This window comes from Oxyura jamaicensis, chromosome 4 (genome assembly GCF_011077185.1).
Source record: "Oxyura jamaicensis isolate SHBP4307 breed ruddy duck chromosome 4, BPBGC_Ojam_1.0, whole genome shotgun sequence".
In the NCBI taxonomy this organism is placed as follows: domain Eukaryota; kingdom Metazoa; phylum Chordata; class Aves; order Anseriformes; family Anatidae; genus Oxyura; species Oxyura jamaicensis.
Window position 1 is genome coordinate 51,927 of NC_048896.1, and position 21,360 is coordinate 73,286.

The following is a 21,360-nucleotide window of genomic DNA, read 5'->3' on the forward strand; positions in this document are numbered from 1 at the left end:
ATGGGTGGTATGGAGAAGGGGGGAGAGGGAGATTTCAAGACAATCTGGGAAGGAATAACCATGGGAAAATAGAAAGGGATTAAAAGGGACAGGTTACCTGTAAAGGGGTTTGTTGATCAGTATGCTTGTCTGTCTGTGTTCCGAAACTGATGGCACCCTCTGTCCTGTCTTCTTGTTAAACTACATTTCTAACTGGTGCAGGAAGCAGCGAGAGGGCAGGGCATCTCAACTAGGGACCTGTGTGTCCATTGTGTCCATGGTGCAATCAAGTGGAGTATATGCCTGTTGATGGATTATCGCTAGCAAATATCAGGCCACCCTAGCTAACAAGTAGGTTAAGTGGCTTGAGAGCAAGTTGTATGCATATATCTTTGGGGTGAGACAACAGGAAGAATTGGCAGCCAAAAAGGACCAAGAGGTCCAGGCCAGCTGTTGGAGAGAACGTAAGGCCTGGGTGCTGACCTTTTGGTGCGTGTGACTATGTTTACAAGACCCGGCTGCTGGAACATCCATAGTGCTAGGGGTAGGGAGAAGGAAAAATTGTATACGCATCTATGAGTGAGTATCACCATCCTTGGAGAAGTTCTTGGGCAACTTCATCTAGCAGAAGGATTGGGATAAGATGACATCCAGAGGTTTCTTCCAACCTCAACTGTTTTTTTTTTTTTTTTTTTTTTTTTTTTTTTTTAATGTGATTTTGTGGGTCTGTACCAGAAATGAGTGGGGCTGCAGCCTAATTTAGGATGTTGGTGATTCAGGGGCCAACTCCTGGATAAATCCAGCTACTGGAGGGATTTGCATTGTATGTTTGTATGCATTTCTCTTTAATGAACCTTAATTGGCATCAGACAGGGAGGGCAACAAGATATGAAGCCCTTGGTGCTGTTTGTGAGAGTGCTGTGTGTTCCTGCCTGTGCAGATCTGTGCCCTGCTCTCTTCGCCTACTGGGATTACATGATCAACCTTGCTACTCGTTGGAGCTGGGGCTGTGAAGCTGCTCAGTGTTTTCTAAACAGAAACCATGGTTACTTGGTACAGTATATAGTGTGTATTTGACAAGTGATATTTCGAAGCCTGTAAGCAGCATGAGAAGGAAGAAACAACATTAGCAACTAAAGAAGTGCCTTAAAATTATTAAGTTAGGCTTCAATGGCAATAAATGCAAATATGGTGAAACAAGAATCTCAGTTGAAGAGGCAGTGATGGGGAGGCAAGACAAGCTAATTATGAAAAGCTTAATAAAAATATAGAATCATAGAATCTTCTGAGTTGGAAGGGACCCATAAGGATCATCAAGTCCAACTCCTTGCACCACGCAGGTCTACCCAAAAGTTTAGACCATGTGACTTAGTGCACAGTCCAAACGTTTCTTAAATTCATACAGGCTTGGTGCAGTGATTACTTCACTGGGGACGGAGCCTGTTCCAGTGCGAAAAACAAATTCCAAAACAAATTGTAAGAGCAGTAAAAAAAAAAGTGGAGGACTTAGAATTGACTTAATGTCAAGATAAAATGTTAATCTTCTGTTTGCTTAACACCATTTCACCTTTCCTGTGAGAAGGTATAAACAGTGGTGGCCACGACTCTTCTCTGGGTTCTTGGACTTGAGGTAGCGAGATTGAAAATGTTATCACTTTATTTATTTATTAGGATACAAGGAAACAGCTTCAATTTGCACTACAGGAGGATTAGTTTAGATGTCAGGTAGAATTTCTGAATGCGAAGGGTGGCTGGGCATTGGAACAGCCTGCCCAGGGAAGTGGTGGAGTCACCATCCATGGAGGTATTTAAGGGACACATGGATGTGGCGGCTAGCTACAAGCCTTAGTGGTGGGCTTGCCGTGTTAGTTGATGGGTGGACCTAGTGCTCTTAGGAGTACTTTCCAACCTAAATGATCCTATGATTCTATTTCCTCTCAGCATCGAGCTTCTTTTAAAGCAATTTTGCAAGTTCCTACTTACTGTTTTTAATCAGGAGTTTCTTTAGTTTGGCTGTTGCAAAGGAAGCATTTGTACTATGGACATAAGTGGTGAATTCAAGACACCCTGCGCTTAAGTGTTTTGAAGGTATTGAGAAAAGAGAAGATCATTTCCCTGATGGGCCAACATAATAAATTGACCCCTTTATTTAAAGGAGAAGCATGTGGTCCAATAAGAAGGGATAATACACTAAATGCTTGCCATGCTGTAGGTGGGGAGGTAATGATAGTGAGTAGAGGTACCTAACTGGATGTCAGAACTAAACTGGGACCAAATATGGTTTCAGACATACTGTGTGGTACATTGCTGAGACCTCAGTTTTCCAAGCATAGGGCATCCGAGCCTTTTCAGAATACTGGTACTGATTAAACCCGGATCATTGGCATTGACAATGACAGTGACTGATGTGCTTGTTGGATCAAAACACGAATTTAAAAGCTAACATCCTCTGCAGAGATACTGTCTGTACTGAAGTGATCCTGGGCTCCAGAATAAGATGACAGATTTATTTAAAAAACAAAAACAACAACCAACCAAACAAAAAACTTGTCCAACTTGAGGACAAGTAATCATCACTTTGTGTGCCTTGTCTCAGCTTGAGAATGAGCTTGTTTGGGGAGGGTGGTCTGGATCATAGTGAAAACACACAGTAAATCTATACCAATAACCGTGGGCTATAGAGCCCCATGACAGGGAGTATGTTAGACTGTTCAGGACTGCAAAGAAATGAGGGAGACACCACGGTGCTCTCTGTGTGGCTGAGTGATGGTATTACACGCCTGACTTCTAATCTGGATGGTGTGAGGAAGAAGGCTGTGTTAAAGTAGTGGTAGTTAATGCTGATGCTGCTTTCTCTTTGTTCAGTTCCTCTTGCTGCTACGTTTGCTGGCTTGGGAGCAACACAACACTTGTTCCTTCCCAGGTGCCATCTCCCAGTGGTTGGTGGGACAAATGTGAGGGCTTGGTCCTGTGCAGTAACTATTTATTTATTTATTTTTAGTTTTGGTACCTCTGACCTGACAATGAGGTGCCTCATTGTGTGAGAATCTTGATGTAATGTATTTGGGAACAAATTCTACCATGTGCAAGTCTGTGGATGCAGGGAAACAGTGAAGTTGCACAGACAAAGTGACTGGATAAGGATAGAGAGACTGCTGTACCAGCTGACTGGTTTCATAGGAACTCTCTGTACAAAAGTGCATAGGTTCGTAAACATGGGCTCTGGAGACTGCTTCCCTCATTTTCTGGTAACATGGCAGTTGATGCTAGAACATGTTATCTGAACTATTTGACAAAAATTGCATGTTGAGAAAACAGCTTTGAGTGCTGGTTGTTTAAAGAACATGAGAACCTTTTTGCTTTTCCTGAGGCTACGATGCCTACATACTTTTTTTTTTTTTTTTTTTCTTCCCCTGTGTGTTTATATTTTAAATTATTTTTGAATTAACTGTGATCTAACTGTTGACTTCTTGTTAAATCAGGAGCTTACTTTCAGGGAAGGAAAAATAAAATTTTTGATTGTGCTTATATGATGTTAAATAACAGAAAACTAAAGATACGTATATCTAACTGGGACAAGGCAACAAAATGTTGATATGTGCAGATAAGAGATACTGTTTTCCAGCTAAGGAAGAGGAAAAAAAAGGCAAAACATTTACATTTGCCTTTTAAAAAAAAGTTGAAAAATCTAAATGTGGAATAAATAGTGATAAGGGATAGTGACAGTCCTAAGCAGATTATTTTTTGACTGTAAAAAATTCACAGTCTCTTTTTAAGTGGATCCAGTTTATTTCACTTCCAGTTGGGTGGGAACATATTTCGCTTGCAGCCTAAATGGTTATCTAAGCACTCATAAGAAAATGTAAATTTGGTCCTGTAAAAATTAGTTTAACTGAATTATTGTATATGTATGTGCATCACAAAAAGGGCATGAATGAGTGAGAGTTGTTACATTTGTTTCTATTTGGAGTAATTTTGAGACTGCTGATGGTCATCAGTCAAGTTAGCCACCTTTGCCACCTGTTTTCCTTGGTTACCTAAGAACCACCCAGTTATGGCTGAAAATCTTACTGTTCATGTTCATCCAAGGAAATATTCGTTCTGACTGATCTCTGCATGATATTAGAACTAGGACTATATTTTTAGAAGATGCTATTTTTTTTCTTCTTAACCTTTATTTTCGTTTCACGGTTGATGATTGGAGTAATTCCCTCTTTACAAGGTCACAAGTGAATTGAATAGAATATGAAAGACTTTTTCCTCAAAGCAAACAAAGCACACAATCATGAAATTTTACTCTAAGATACTTGCCTTTAATTGCTCTGTAGTAAACACAGATTTTCTTTAACACCTCCTACCTTTCAGGTCTAAAATCACAACTAGAATGTCTGTAGGTAGATAGATGTTTTGAGACATTAGGTAGTATCACTGGAAATGTTGGTTGAAGCTCATTGTATTCTGGGTAAATATGTCCCATCTCTACTAGCGTGTAAATTTACCACAGCTAAGTGAAATGTATAACTGAAGAGTGTAAATTAGAGTGCAGTAATGTAGATTTTTACTGTTTGGCCTGTTTATGGTAATTAAAAAATACTGTGTAAACATTCCATAGACAAATACTCTTTGTTTCACCTTGAAACTATTTAAAGCCAATAAGGATCTGTCTTGGAAATGCTTTGACATTTTAGTGAGTTTGATAATCAAATTTTATCACTCTTCTAAAATTGTTTTTCTCTGAAATTTTCTCACAAGCAACAGAAAAACACCATTTAGTGTAGAGAAATAGCCAAGGAGGAAAGCCTGTTGAGACGAGTGGTATATTAGGGGGCTATGACTTTCAGCATCTTATTACCTAAAAGTGAAAGGATATGAAACTAAGGATGAATTATCTTTGATTTATGTGCACGCTGCTGGTTCTTTAATTTTCTTTGTGTCTTATAATGCTTTGTAAACTGTCCTCGTTTTTCAGCAAAAAGTAGAAACCATTTTTTTCATTTAAAAATACCTTGTGTGCAAGATTTATTTTTTTTATATAGCTATATATCTATCTCAGCAAATTAAAATATTAACGCCTGTCATACATTTCCATTATTAGGCTCTTGATTTAAATGTCTAATGATTTTTGCTCTGGGGAACAATTTAAGATTCTGTTTTTAGGAAGAAAATCAAATAAATAATAAAATGAATAGTGTCAGAATTTTTATTTTAGCCATTGTAGATGTACCTTTTCCCTTCCAATGCAGACTACAGTAATTGTTTTCATACCCTAGGTTTAGCAATGCTGTACAGCACAGTAACTCCTTTGATGTACATTAACAGAGTCTTTCTCCTGTTGCTTTCTGTTTTGGTAGACTGCAGTAACTAAGTAAGAGCCACTTTGGTTTCTTGGGAAGATAGGAATGAGATTTTTAAAAAGCTTTTGAATACAAGTGTATTTGGTGACGTCTTGTATATAAACAATTCACATGCTTGTTTGAGTACTTCTTGGAGGAAAACATCCTTGTCTGTTAATGCTTGTCTAAATCCTGAAGGAGTGGAAGAGATGTGAGAGAAAATGAAAAAAGTGCGTGACAGAGATGTAAATTTATTCTTAGTTACATCAGTGAGGTGCATTATTAGAGGAGGACATATTTGGCTGATCTGTGTTCCAGTGCCAAAGTCATGCTTAATTTGTGTCACAAAAATTATCATAGCAATCCTGGGAAAGAGCTTTTAATGTGTCCACAGCTTACATTTGCAGAATTCTTCAGAATATAAAGGTAACGGGCAGAAGTATATTTGAAAACTGAGGTCAGTACTACGGCTTCATTTGTAATTGCTTTTTAAATACAGGATCATGTTCCTCATGCTTCTTTAGACTACATATTTGCTGACAGAAGTTTCTACTATAGATGTAGCTTTCAAACAGTTTATGCTCTTTGGAGACTTGGGTACCTTTTCATTTTCTCTTTCACTCTTTCTTATTTTTGTCTGTAGCTACCTAAGGAGATTACTTTAACAGAAGCAAAATTTACTAAAATGAGGAACCGGATTTAAAATAAATGGCTTAATCATGACAATTAAGTCATTATTTTTCATTACTCACACTGAATTCTGTTTTCTCAGTCTGCTGTTTTACAAAGGGAAGTGGGGCTTGCAACTGTCTGAAAGAAGGCGTCTTGTTAATTACTTTTGTCAGCTTGTCAATTTTGCTGGTCAAAGCTGAAATCCCTTTTATGCCTTTAGTGCTAATTTATTAATTCCTTTTATTACTCCATGTTTCTCCATTAGTTTTCTCCAGTTACCTGTATTTATCTATACGTCTGAGATGACCATTTTTTCTAAAACATGTTCTGCTATTCTTTTTAAAAAATATTTTTCAAAGTCTCCATGACGTCAGTTCAGCCCTTCATAAGTCACCTTGATCTACTTTGGCAGACCTCTCAACAGGATTCCTTGAACATTTTTTCTTGTGGTATAAGACAAGAATTATAAGCGTGTATCCTGACTTCCTGACAAAATGTAGTATCCATCCTTGATTTTGGAGTTTTCAGTGTAGTAGGTACAGTAAACAAACAAACAAACAAACAAAAAACAAGATTATTGTTGCGTAGCACCTTTTTGCATGTTTGTATTTACCTTTGCATGTCTAGCAGCCAGTTTACACTACACTTAAGAAAGTTTGGCTTGTCAACTCTGATTGTAAAACCTTACTGAAAGAGACTGAAATGGCTTGTGTTAGAACTTACGCGTACTGGAACGCCACACAGTTATTGCTGAAGTGTACAGACTGTTTCTGCAGTAGAAGGCTGTAAAGACTGCTTTCTAGTGAAAGTCATGGGTCACCCTTCTCATTTTTTTTGTCTCTGTAACTGTTAATAAGATAGTCCAGTAATTACAGTTGTAATTAATACTGTTGAAAGTAAATTTTTCATGTGTAAAGAGACAACAAAATTATATGCTTTATTATGATCAATCTTTATGTGGAAATCTGAATGACTAAGGACCTCTATTAACTTGTAAACAAAGTTATCATAATAAAGTGTTTTGCAGAATTCGGCAAAAGCTAATTTTTATCTTTTTATTTTTTAAAGGAACTTCATGTTGGCGTTGTTTATGCCAGAATATAGTAAGCAAGGCATAACTCCAGATTTGTGTAAACTTTTATCTAGCCAACGCAATGAAGTTGAGTATGAATTCCAGGTTGCTCTGGAAATGAAAGACAAGTTCTGAGCTCTCTGGCTGGAAGCTGAACGTGATGACGGCCTGGTCTATGGTGGGGAAGCTGAAAATGGAGAAGAGGCACTCCAGAGAAGACAGAAACGTGGAACAAGATGCTGGGGAATGCAGTGCTGAATCCGAGGAATGGACGAGCTCAGAAAGTGAACCTGAGCAACCATACTTCAGAAGCAGCTGTAGCAATATTCAGTGGAGAGAAAAGGAGGTTTCCACTAAACCACATCGGCCACTCTGTCGCTCCCCTTGTTTGGATCACCCAAGCTTTTCACAGAGCAGTATCACACAAGACCTGAAGCTAGATGAATCCAAAACAAGTTTGGACAAGGAATACCAAGCTAAAATGGATTTTGCTTTAAAACTTGGGTATGCAGGAGATCAGATCCAGGCTGTACTGAATAAATTGGGAGCAGATGCGCTCATCAATGATGTTCTGGCTGAACTTGTGAGACTTGGCAACAAAAGTGAATCAGAGGGACAGAACAGTGCCAGCAGTACCACTAGTACTCTGGTGCCAAGAGGCCCTTGTCCAAAGGAAATAGCAAGCCCTGAATTGTCGCTTGAAGATGAAGTTGTGGATAACAGTGATAACTTGAGGCCAATCGTCATTGATGGAAGCAATGTGGCTATGAGGTGGGTCTCCCTGTCACAACATTTGAAAGGAATAAATCACAAAAATATTTTTGAGCAGAATTGATATTGATTGTAAAGTCATTTTAAGTTGTATAGTATATTTACACTCACTGATAGTGCATCTTCCTTATGGAGTCTTTACTTCCAGGCTTTTAAATATGATGTCACTCCTTTATATGCAGTCTCTGTTCCCCCTACCCCCTCTTTAAACCAACTTCTCCCCTCAGATATGTTGTTCTAGCAATTTAACTGTGCTGTGCTTTTGAGTGGATGAGTTTAATTCCTTTTTGGGTCCTTGAATGATGTTGAAAATTATTCCTCTTTATTACCCAGAGGTAACCGAATAGGAGAGGAAAACCTTGTTCTTTCAAAAATGGCAGGCAGTACATGCTGATAATATCCAGTGGACTTCAGGGAAGTTGAACTATTGCTGATCAAGCTTGCTCAGAATTCAGAGCAATTTAGCAGTGTCAGTACAGGGCTGTGCAGGAGCTGAACATGCTGACTCACACAGCTATGGTGCTTGTAAATTCAGACGTGTGCACACATGGACATGGCTGCTTGGGTAAACACTAGCTCAGAAGAGTTCTGTCCCATGCTACTTAGAAGCATGTCTGTAGAACACACAGTTAGCTAGACGATGCTTTTGCTTTTCATTGAGGAAAGTATGATTTTCTATAAGGGAGTTGTTTAAACTGTCTGGTGATCAGCGGTATTAAGATTTTTGAGGTTCTTTTTTATGAAGATGTCATTTAATACCAGCTTTTTGCTCTAAAAGAATTTGTGTTAATATTCTTTTTCTGTGTATTAAGAAAATTCGATTTTTTTTTAGGTGTATTGAGTTTTAATGGTGTAGTAGTTATAAACTGAAATATTGTAGATGAAATACGAAGAAGAAATTCTTTGCTTGGAGGGTGTTGAAGCACTGGCACAGACTACCCAGAGAAGCTGTGGATGCCCCATCCTTGGAAGTGCTCAAGGCCAGGCTGGATGGCGCTTTGGGAAACCTGGTGTGCTGGGAGGTGTCCCTGCCTGTGACAGGGGGGTGGTACTGGATGATCTTTAAGGTCCCTTCCAGCCCAAGCTGTTCTGTGATTCTGTGTCTCCCATTACGTACACGTTTGTCTTCCTAAGCAACTGTGGCATGTATTGAGGCCCTGCTTCTTAAGAAGTGGCTGAACATCACTTGTTTATGTGAAGTAGAAAATATTGCAGTCACTTTTTAGGGCTGAGGATGCTTCTCAATACAGCATCACTGATGTGATCAAGTTAGTACCTTTTGCAATGAATGGAAAGGTATGAAGAAATTAAGTAATTTTCTTTACAAATTAATATGGAAGCCTCTGTGAAAATAATGAATGGTGCCAAACTGGGCAGCTTCTCTGCAATCATAGTGGATGAAAAACTGCAGCTGTGTTGGGGAAGAAGAAAAAATTTGAAATAATACCTTTTGAGAAGTATATCCAGGAGCATAGCATTGGCTTACTAGTCTACCCTTTTCAAATGCAAATTTGGAAGTCAATTTTGCTAACCAAACTAAAGTATAACAAAAAAGATATATATATATATTTAAAGAAAGGTCAGTTGTTGTTTTTTTTGTTGTTGTTGTTTTGTTTTTCCCTCAAGTGTTTTTTATGCATCAGTTTTATGGTGTAGTGACAATATATGTACTCTACTTTTTGAGCAAAGAAAATAGGCTTGATTGTAGATATGAAATCCAGACATAATGCAATCTGTGTATCTTTCTTACCTATGTAGAATAAGTAGAATCATAAAATATCCTGAGTTGGAAGGAGCCCACAAGGTCCATCGAGTCCAAACCCTGGGTCCCCAAAAGGACCACCCAAAAATCAGACCATGTGTCTGAGAGTTTTGTCCAAGTGCTTCTTGAACTCTGTCAGGCTTGGTGCCATGACCACTGCCCTGGGGAGTGCGTTCCAGTGCCTGACCACCCTTGGTGCAGAACCTGTTCCTAACACCCAGCCTGACCCTCCCCTGTTCCCGTCTCATCTCCATGCTGTTCCCTTGGGTCCTGTTGCTGTCTCCAGAGAGCAGAGCTCAGCTCCTTCCCCTCAGCTCCCCTTGTGAGGGATCTGCAGGCTGCCATGTAGCCTCCCCTCAGCCTGCTCTGCTCTGGGCTGAACAAACCAAAGGACCTCCTCAACTGCTCCTTATGTGTCTTGCTCTCTAGAGCCTTCACTACCTTTGTTGTGCTCCTTTAGACAATCTCTATTAGTTTTGTGTCCGTTATATTGTGGTGCCCAAACCTGCACATGGTACTTGAGGTGACACTGCACCAGCACAGAGTCGGGTGGGACAATCACTTCCTTCGACTGGCTAGCAGTGCTCTGCTTGATGCACCCCAGGATGTAGCTGGCCCTCCTGGGGGGCCAAATGCTAAGGAAGTCCTGATGCTGTGCAAGCACTTCTCAGCAGCAGACACAACACTGGTGTGATCCCACTGCTGTTCTAGCTACAAGTGCAGAGCGCAGCACTGTATGGGCTGCTGCGGGGAAAGTTGTCATCCCAGCCAGACCCAGTATAAAGTGTTCCTGAACTATTTCCTGAGAGGATTTACAGTGAACTGAAGAATCAGGTTTTATGTTTAGCAAATCAAGACAGGTGCACCTATGAGGTAGACTGAGATTCATAAATAAAATTTTAACTAGATTCTATCAAAGCTCTAAATATACTTTGCAAAATGAAGTGATATAAAGCTACTTTAACCTCCCTTTTCTCATTTATGTGCAGTTTCAGAGACTCCCGTTTGTTTCAGAAAACAAATTGTTGATTTTGATGGGAAGAGAGGAAGGAGCTCCAACAGCTTAATTATTTCTAAGAGAGAGAAATAAATTAATATATAAAGTAATGAAAAAAGCAGAATGTTTATTAAACTTTTGTAAACCTTTTTTTTTCTTTTTTTAATCTAGATGTTTAAAAGCAATTATATTACCCATGACAGCCAGCATTGTTAGTTTATTTCTTTTTTTATTATAACTATCTTTTTATGGTGCTAATAAGGTAAGCTTAATTTCTGGGGGAGGTAATAATTTTTCATCAGATCATCTAATAAAATGAAAAAGCAGAAATTTCACGAGCAGAAAAAGCAGTCAAATTTCACCATTTCTAATGCCAAAGTATCAGTGTTGTAATCTGATGATTAAATAGCTCTGGACAACTGTCATTTTCCAGCTATATAAGCCGGTTTAATAAAAAGATTTGCTTGTCTTTACAAACTGCTTCCTTTATGTTCCTAGACCACAGCAGCTTTGAAAGGAAAAGAACAAAACCCAAAGTCAGATGTAATTTTTGTCTTTGCTGTTTCTAAGACTTCTGCATTTTTTTCAGCCATGGAAATAAAGAAGGATTTTCCTGTCGGGGAATTCAACTAGCTGTTGATTGGTTTCTGGAAAAAGGACATAAAGATATCACTGTGTTTGTACCTGCATGGAGAAAAGAACAGTCTCGACCTGATGCACCAATTACAGGTAATGGATCAAGATTTTCTTTGACCCCTTGGTTTAAATAAATAAATGTGTTGTAGTGAAACAGAACTGCATCATCTTTCTAATGGGTACTACATACTGGGTTGTGGACAGCACTTAACTGGGTTGAGCCCCAACAACTCAATTGTTTGTTTGAAAATATGACAGTTTCACTGGTGAAGAACACATACTAGGTATTTGCATCTGCAAAAAATGGTAGGTTTTGTAGTATTTACGGATAATGTCGATGCCGTTGAGTGAGGTATTCCTAATTTTTCCACTAACAAACATTGTTTAGTATACAGGAACTGATACTTAGTTGCTGGGCTAGTATACAAATACACTGTATAAGGCCAGGGACTAATTTAATAGTTTTGAACAGTGAAGAAGCACAATGTCCTTTGACCTACAGACAGTACTTACATTTTACTCTAGGCTAACAAGAAAGCTATTTTAAGACAGTAACAACTGAATTCTTGACATGTACATTTTCTTACTCTTTCTGAACATAGTAGTTTACAGAGAAGCAGAGCAGTTATGAAGCTTAAATGTTGAATATTTATCTGTTGCTTTGAAAGCTCAGAAATAAAGTGGCATTCTCCTTTTTTTAATGATAATGAGGACCATATATGCACATAGTTACAAAACAGCACTTCAGAAAAGAGGAAATTTCATATTTCAAAGGCTGCATTTCTTTAAAAATAAAAAAAAAGGACCTTTAAAGAAGCTTCTTGACAAAACTTATTTTACAGATCAAGAAATCTTACGTAAATTGGAGAAAGAAAAAATTCTTGTTTTCACCCCATCTCGAAGAGTTCAAGGAAGAAGAGTAGTTTGCTATGATGACCGATTCATAGTAAAACTTGCTTTTGACTCAGATGGCATCATTGTATCAAATGACAACTATAGGGATCTTCAAAATGAAAAACCAGAATGGAAGAAGTTCATAGAGGAGCGACTGCTAATGTATTCTTTTGTGAATGACAAGTATGTTTTTTTCTTTATAAGTTAGGCAAATTTGCCAATTCAGAATCCTCGTTAAAAGCTGAATTTCACATTTCATTTATTTTGCATTAGATTTATGCCTCCTGATGATCCTTTAGGACGCCATGGTCCAAGCCTTGAAAATTTCTTAAGGAAAAGGCCAGTTATTCCTGAACATAAAAAACAACCGTGTCCTTATGGTAAGTGCCTAAGTCAGATTGATATGCTGTATTTGAAGGTAGGTGAAACAAGCAATTAATTAACAGCATCTCGTTACTTAAAAAACAAAACAAACAAACAAAAAATATTTTTTCTTGTTGCCATTTGAGCACTGTATTTATTTTTATACCCGTCATGCCAATGTTAATAAAAACAATATAGCAGAAAATTAAGGCTAACCAGATATACCTTGTGTATATCACAGCTTTTTGCTATTTTTTTTTCTGTTTTTTATTCAAGGAAGGAGATTCATAACCATACAGACCATGTTAGAGAGAGGTGATTTGTTTTGTATAGCATTGATTATAGTGTCAGTATTGAAATCATGAGCAGTAGGAAGAAAAGTGATGTGTCTTGCCCTTGACGCAGTGATATACCTGGATATAGGTAATAACAGAGTTTCACTGCTTGTTTATAAAATTATTCCTTACAGTTATAGTAAAGAAACATTACAGTTAAGAAACAGTGAAAGAGAAAGATAGTAGTAGCAATTAATCTTTGGTTTACTTATCTTGCAAATACTTTTCTTACAGGTAAAAAGTGCACCTATGGGCACAAATGTAAATATTACCACCCAGAACGGGCAAACCAGCCTCAAAGGTCAGTAGCGGATGAGCTTCGGATAAGTGCCAAATTATCTGCTGTGAAAACTATGAGTGAGGGAGCCTTGGCCAAATGTGGCACAGGGCCATCCAGCTCCAAAGGAGAGATCAGTTCTGAAGTGAAACGCATTGCCCCAAAACGCCAGTCAGATCCAAGCATTAGATCAGTAGCTGTGGAGCCTGAGGAAAAGTTAACAGTGGCCCGCAAGTCTGAGGCCAGCTCTGTCCCGTCTCTGGTTTCTGCATTAAGTGTACCAACGCTCCCTCCACCAAAAAGCCATGCAGCTGGTGCATTAAATACTCGTTCTGCAAGCAGTCCGGTGCCAGGTTCCTCACAGTTCATGCATCAGAAATCCTCACTGGAACACATGTCCAGTGTGCAATATCCTCCTATACTAGTCACCAATAGCCATGGCACCTCAGTTAGTTATACTGACCAGTATCCCAAATACGAATCGTTAGGGGACCATGGCTATTATTCCTTACTCAGTGATTTCTCCAACTTGAGCGTAAGTAGTATGCATAACACAGATTATTATGGGGCTGATACGGACCAGGGGATGTATTCTAGAAACTCAAGCCCCTGTCCTGACAATTGCTTAAGCCATACAAGTAATGATTCTTATTCCTCTTACAATGACTTGTATCTGGGTGTAGCAGATGCCAGTCCAGAAGACAATGTGAAGATCCACAGACTGCCATCGCAAAATCGTCTTCAGCCTTTTTCCCATGGTTACCATGAAGCCTTAAATAGAGTTCAGAGTTACGGAACTGAAGAGCCTAAGCAATCCCTTCGCAAACAGTCAGTTTCCCACTTAGGCCTGCATGCCCAGCATCCAGTTGTTGGAGCACGGTCCAGTTGTCCAGGAGAATACCCTGTGCCTCAAAATATTCATCCATCAACTGCACAACCAAGCCGTGCCTTGGTCATGACAAGAATGGACAGTATTTCTGACTCACGGCTTTATGAAAGTAATCCTGCACGGCAGAGAAGACCACCTCTCTGTCGAGAACAGCATGCTAGTTGGGATCCATTACCATGTGCATCAGACCCTTACACTTACCACTCGTATCCATTGAGTAACAACCTCATGCAGCCATGTTATGAACCTGTAATGGTAAGAAGCATGCCTGAGAAGATGGAGCAACTCTGGAGGAATCCATGGATTGGGATATGTGGTGAGCCACGGGAACCACATATCATTCCAGAACATCAGTATCAAACATACAAGAACCTCTGCAATATATTTCCACCAAGCATTGTCCTTTCTGTGATGGAAAAGAATCCCCACATGACAGATGCACAACAGCTGGCAGCTATGATTGTTGCCAAATTAAGAACAGGGCGTTAAATTACTATAGCCTCTTTTGGTTAAATGAAACTATACAGCACACAGGAACTGGAATTAAAATGAAGAAGGGAGTGGGTCAGTCTAATGTAAATATTTTCTAATAAGTTAGTATAAAGTCCTGTATACAGTAGCAATCATATATATAGATACATAGAGGCACTATATAAGAGTTGATTATATTGTAAATTTTAAGATTTTAAATATAGGGATTTTTAATAGTATTTTACAGGAAATGCATACCTTGCTGCATGGATAGCTCATTAAGAACTACAATGTCACGTTCAGTGTCTCAAAGCTTTTAATACAAAATTATTGTTGGCAATTATATTGCATGTATTAGTGTACACTTTCAATTTGATTATAAATACCTAATTGGCCTTTCAAAGTATGCTCTATACAGTCCTAGATGACTTTTAGGGTTTCAGCTTTGCCGTTTGACACTGCCTATTGGTACATCAAATAGCGAAAAAATAAACTTGACAAAAATTACTCAATTTGTAGAAGGATAAACTGGTTGGATCTCTTTCAGCTTTTGAGTGTCAGTATTGTTGGCACTTCTTAAATTTCAAAACTGTTCCCCGAGAGTTTATTGTCCAGTATGTTAGTTCAATCCAACAAAAGCCAAATACTTTATTAAATTAGGACCAAAACATTAAGGAGTATGAAGGCGTGAGCACCATTCAGTAAACTAAAAGGTGTTTAACTGTAGCTTCCCTCTTCAGAATTGCCTGTCAACTGTGCAGTGAACAGCTGCTGTTCCAGATGCTTAGAGAAGACAGAAGAAAATTGTCAGTTTTATGTAAATTGGATTACTCAGACTCAAGCAACAGAAACTGAATGTTAAGGTGGAAGCGCATCAGTAACTAAGCCCTCCTGGAGGCAAGGATGGTATTTGGGTGAAACTAACATGCAAGATCTTGAGAAGGGAGTGTGAGAGGCTGTTTCTTGAAAAGAGATGCTACAGTTTGGGCTTGTAGCAAGGCTGGCCTCAGTTTGCTCTTCAGCTCCACGCAAAGGTGTGCATTTGCCTCTTGATGGTTTCTAGAGTCCTGTTTAAACAGGTGAGATAATTTTGTGTGGCATTGTTTGCGCAACTGGTATTTTGCTCAGGGTGGGAACCTTTGTAGCTAAATGTCTCCAAAAGAGGCGTTTATTGTTTTTTAAGCTGCACTGACTGAACGCCCTTTTTTGAATCCACTGTATATTTCAACATTTTGAACCATTACTAACTCGATATGTCTCGAGCTAGGACTTGTTGACTTCTACTGTAGTTTTTTTCATGAAAGTTGAGAAGGCCTGCTTTTATGGCCTTTTGTTTCTTCATGAGAAGGTGTGACACTGCCTAAATGTTTCTTACTGTGAAACACACGGAACGTGAGGCTGCAGTCAGGGTTGTTTCTGGTGTTTTGATAATGGCTTGCATGCTGCTTTCTAGTTCTCTGTTTGTCTGAGGAACAAAACATTATTTCCTCCGTTTGTGTTACTGTAATAATGGTTGGTTTGATTCACGGTATCTTGCAGGCTATTTATCATGTGCAAAATGTGTTCCTGTCAGGTCAAAAAAACAACCAAACCAACAGCAAACTATTAACAGGTGCAATGACAATTAACATACAGATAATTGGTAACTGTACCATTTCACACATGATAAATATTCTTCCATTGGAACGGGTAACATCTATAATGACTGTGTCATTATGTATTTAAATTGAATTAACTTGAAGGTGATTTTTGCATTTATACTTGAGGTTTAAAAATAAGTAAGTTTTAATTAGTTGGTTAATGGAAAAAATAAGACTTTGGACACAATAGTTGGAGAAAACAGAAAATTCTTGACCAAAAATAAGACTTTGGACACAATAGTTGGAGAAAACAGAAAATTCTTGACCAATATTCAAATACGTTTCTTAGGAACCAGCATTTTCTATTTTTAGTTTGCAATTAATTCTTATTCTCTTCTCTTGCATGGTGTAAGCAGCTGAGAGCAGTGCCTCAAATAACCAGAAATGACCTTTTGTTTGTTGATACAAATTGTATCTCTTTTTCTTGATTGTATAAAACTGTTTAAAAAAAAAAAAAAAAAAAAAAAAAAAAAACACAACCCATAAACCTCTAGATTAACTTCAGTATTACATATTCACCACAATGTTTGTGACACCGTGTGTCACAGGGAAGTAGCCCATGAGTAAGTATGAATCTTTTTTATTTAAAATGGGCACTTGTAGTTTATAGACAAACAAGGACAACTTTTCAGAACCAGTTTATTATGTGCACAGAAACTGTGTGTACACCTCAAAGCATTACATGGCTATCTTTTGTCTATTAAGCAGATACATTCTTGCACTAAACTTTATGTAAAAATCTTGCTGTTAGCTCATCTGCATGTGTTTAAAATGTAACAATATACTTGCTGTAGACACTGCTTTATTCTTAACAGATTCATTTATAAATTATTTAGGTTTAAAATGAAGTTTATTGTGCACTCACATTTTCCATCTTGCATGGAATTAAATACTTGTATGTAGAAGAATGTTTGTTCCCTTTTTCTCCCATTATAAAGATAAGCTATCTTAAGAGGATTTGGTAGGTGTTTTTGATGCTTTCAGATGTGGAAGCCTGAGCAGAAATTACTGTATGAAGTTGTGGGTGGTTTATGGAGAAACTCATTTTTGTAGGACTCGTCTAGTTATTTTAATTTTCACTAACTTTGGTCTTACTGATAAAAAGGAATTATTCTGAACAACAGGAATGCTATGCTACTGCAAACTCAGCATACCATTTCCGAAAGACACTTCGAAGGCAAAATTGTCTTTTTCTAAGAAGCTATTAGCATCCATCCTGCGTAGAGTTATAGACTGGGCAGTGTAGGCTTGTGGAAATACTTTGCAGATCTTGCGCTTGTTTAGTAATCCTTAGAGGTAACAAAACTCTTATATGTGATGTAGTCTTACCTAATCAACTAGTTTAAGTGATAATTTTGCCATCCACATTGGTTCTCAGATATGTTTACAAGCCAATTCATAACACTGACACATTAATTAACCTTCAGTGCATAAGCTTAGATTTCTTCTTACATGGAAGAGTTGATCTTATTAATACATGACCATACCTGTCTATATTGTAAATATAAGACTTTGTATAAATGCTCTTTTTGAGAGCATGGTATTTAAATGTTTTTTAAACTGTAAGAGAACAGTTCTAGAAACTATGTTTTAATAAAATCCATAGAATTAACAAAATTCTAGATGAGAAACTGGGGAAAAAAAAGTGGAAAGGTGAAATCCTGGCCTGTTGCAATTGGCAAGAGTTAAGCAGTAGACTTTAGCAGGACCAGGGCGAACTTCAAGAGTTCTGAATTACTGATCTTTAATCTCTAGCTATATTACTTTCATATAATTTATCACTTAAGTTCACGATGTTAAATTCATGATTCAAAAATCAAATGCTTTATGAGATGTCAGCCTAAGTTATTTTATGTGTTTTTGTAAAATTACATGTTAGTGATATATTCAGTTGTACATACAGTGTATTTGACTAATGTTAGTCCTGTTGTTGTCTTATTGAGCTACAGTAGTGGGCTTTATTCATCTGTAGAATTAAACGTTATGGTTTAATTGTTGTAAAATTTTATAAATCTCTTTGGGTTGTTTTGGTTGACCCAAATATAATGTAAGTCTCAATGACAAATGAGTGAAAAATGGGTGTTAAACCAGTATGTGGTATTTCTAAAACACTGCAGTACGTGTGCAATGCTCTAGCTGCAGCTGCATGTATTTCATTCACTAGCATGAGTCTGTTTATGTTCAGCTTTTTGTAAAAGTGTTTTAAATTTTAAACACTTAAAAATAGTGGGCATATGGTTGCTTAGAACAAGCAGAAAAATTCTCCATAAAAAAAAAGTAACAAAACACAAAAGCAACTATGTAGACAAGTCCTCCGTACATACTTTTAAAGCCAATTTGCCTTGAACTCTGAATTACGGCATTTTGGAATTCTTAATGACAAAGCCAGAAAATGCAAACAATAAATCCATCCAAGTGAGTCTGTTTAAAAAAATACTTGGTTGGTGGCTTACATGTATACATGTGACTTATACCGAACTAGAGTCGGGAACATTTCAGGGGATATATTTTGACTACAGTAATTTTAAAAAATTCCATTCTAAAAAAAAAGAAGGGACAGACATAATTTTTGTGACACTCTTCTCCACAGAAATACTACTTTTTCTTGATTTGTCAAAGGTTTACCCAAAACACTACTACTACTGGACTCATATTAGTCAGATCGTGAGATGTGAATAGCCAAAGCTCATTATTATTACTATGGTAAGTGTTCAGCTTTAATACCCTTCTTATGTACCCCATAGCAGTCTGTATGACAGAGCTCTATTAATTGTATTTCTTGCAATATTTCAACTAGAAAAATACAAGTGCACTGTTACTTAAATTACTCTCATGCCAGTGTTTGCTTAGCCTTTGAAGAGCCCTTATACAATATCTATGATTTTGGTCTTTGGTATTTATGTAAACATATTGAAATTATTGAGAGGAATCCAAAAGAAATATAGGCTGTTACCTGTACCTCCCTGCGCTGTGTAAAAGGTTTGCACAACTATTTAATATATATGAAATATGTTATGCTTTATTTATGTGTGTATATATATATATAGATAGATAGATAGATAGATAGATAAACCTGCTTATTTAATAAAACTGAGAGCCATTGGTTTGTTTGTTTCTAGCTTTTTATTTTTCAACTCTTTTTAGGAGAGAGCCCTGAAGAACTTGTTTTGCCCAAAACAACTGTCACAGTCTGTCCAAATTATTTCTCATTTTTTTAGATGATTTACAGGAAAAATACCCACATTCTGAAATCATACATAATGCTTAGCTTTTCTGTCTGCATTTAAATCTGTGTAGGAAAAGGACAAGAATAAGGCTCTCTGTTTTACTTCAAAAAGCAGAGGAGAGCCCACTCCATACTACTTAGATCCCACTCTCTTGTCAATTTCTGTATTAAACAAATTTTCTTTGGCCATGTAAACAATAATTTCCCTCACTGTGTGGCAAGTGATACAATGTGCAACTGCTTTCACTCAAAATTGCTTTAAATTGTTTGGTGAAAAAATTAAAGGAAGTGGAAGGAAAATGATGTAAAATGATCTTTATCTGTATCTGGGTTTGCTTGAACATCTCACCATGTTTGTTCCCACAATGCCCAGTTAGCTGTAACCCTTTGTACTAGTGAAGCCAATTGGAGAGTGACTGCCTTTAGGATTCACAAAACAAAATATTAAAGACTTGAAGAGCCAGGAATAAATTATCCTAATGTTTCCACTATTCCATCTATTTACTTACATTGAAAGCAAATTCAAAAGGTGGCAAAGGACAAGAGGGATCACAGGCTGTGAATGTGGTAGTCCCAAGCCCCTAACTTCCTCCTTCAGCAATTCCTAGTTCCTTGGTTTATCCTAGCAGTCTTCCATAGGAGCTGGAACTTTATCTCCAATCCCTTCTGTAGCTTCTCTTTGGAGGTTTTTCGTTTGTTTGTTTGTTTGGTGTTAGGTTTTTTGTTTTGTTTTGTTTTTTGTTTTTCACCAGACAATAAAAACCTGTCTGCAAAGGTTAATTTACAGGGAGAAAGCAGTCTCAAGCAGTTCTGCCCACTGCAAAGGAAAAAATAACATACTTCAGGAATACATGAACACCGCCTTTCTTGTCCCCATTCAGAACATGTTTCTAGTAAAGAAAATAATCAGCAGGCCGAAAAAGGATTTTTACTTAGAGCCTTTATCAACGCGGGGGGGGGGGGGGAAGTGACATATGGCACAGTATTTGCCAGCATCATACTTACCTTTTCATACTGTTTGCATTGACTTCAGAAGTACCAAATACACTGTTAATTTACCTGCTTTTTATGTCATTTGAACAGGTCAGCTTTACATGTTAAGATTATCTATGCATTTTATTATATGCTATTAATACTAATTTTGTCATTTAATTATTTAGGTTTTACACTATTGTTTCTTTATAGAAGTGGAAACAGTTACATTTCTTTTCTCCAGCCATTCACAACTTCATTTTTTTCCGTTGTCTTATGCCTGCTCCCCCACCTTTCCTGTAGGTAACACTGTTTAAAATTCATGCCATTACTACAGCTTCTCCTTAAGTCTTGATATATATACACATATATATATATATATATATATATATATATTTTTTTTTTAAAAAAAGCAGCTGGTAGTTTTGTTCTTTTCTACAATTATTCACAGCACTGGATTTAGCTATTTTGTTTGACTCTGCAATTAGATCAAACCCAGGACCTTTATGCTGTAATTCATTATGTGGGAGTGATGGCAAATAGAAAAGGCAGTAAGTACAGCTGACAAAGAAACTAATAGGACGTGACTTTACTGAGTAAACCTTTACTGAAGGGGAAAAAGGTCACGTACAGCACAGTATCTGCCAGCACTGCACTTTCCTTTTTGAACTGTTATGCTTGCACTGCCAGGTCTCAGAAGTACCAAACACAGTACTTTAAGAAATTTAATACTCTGCTTTGTACAGTAATAAGAAGCACAAATCCTTTTCACTGAATATTTCCTAAATAAGCTTGAGGAACGACTGAGTAAAAGAAGTATCTTAAAATACTAAAAAGAGGAAGGGCTTACAGGAGAAATCCTCCATAACAGAAAAAGAAGTTTGCTTTCTTTTGCTTTGTGTAAAACCAGTACCGCTTGTTTTTAGAGAAAGAAATGTACAACATATCTTCCATTCTAAATAATTGTTGGCTGTCTGGTAAAAGACTAACTGGAGTAGGACACAATTACAAAAAGATAGAAAAAAAATACATTATGGACACTTAGGTAAGCCTTTACTTGATAGCCAGCCC

General features: G+C 37.5%; 1 protein-coding gene across 4 annotated transcripts in view; it reads left to right on the top strand.

The window, feature by feature from the left end:
• ZC3H12B (zinc finger CCCH-type containing 12B) overlaps positions 1-18,615 on the top strand; it is a 32,253-nt gene extending 13,638 nt beyond the window's left edge. For all 4 annotated transcript variants that reach the window (XM_035325818.1, XM_035325821.1, XM_035325819.1 and 1 more), the window contains exons 2-6: positions 7,053-7,827; positions 11,176-11,315; positions 12,065-12,299; positions 12,390-12,496; positions 13,049-18,615. In XM_035325818.1, the coding sequence (XP_035181709.1) occupies positions 7,217-7,827; positions 11,176-11,315; positions 12,065-12,299; positions 12,390-12,496; positions 13,049-14,469 (2,514 nt within the window). In that variant the 5' untranslated portion in view covers positions 7,053-7,216 and the 3' untranslated portion in view covers positions 14,470-18,615. The remainder of the gene's footprint in view (positions 1-7,052; positions 7,828-11,175; positions 11,316-12,064; positions 12,300-12,389; positions 12,497-13,048) is intronic.
• The last annotated feature ends 2,745 nt before the right edge of the window (positions 18,616-21,360 follow it).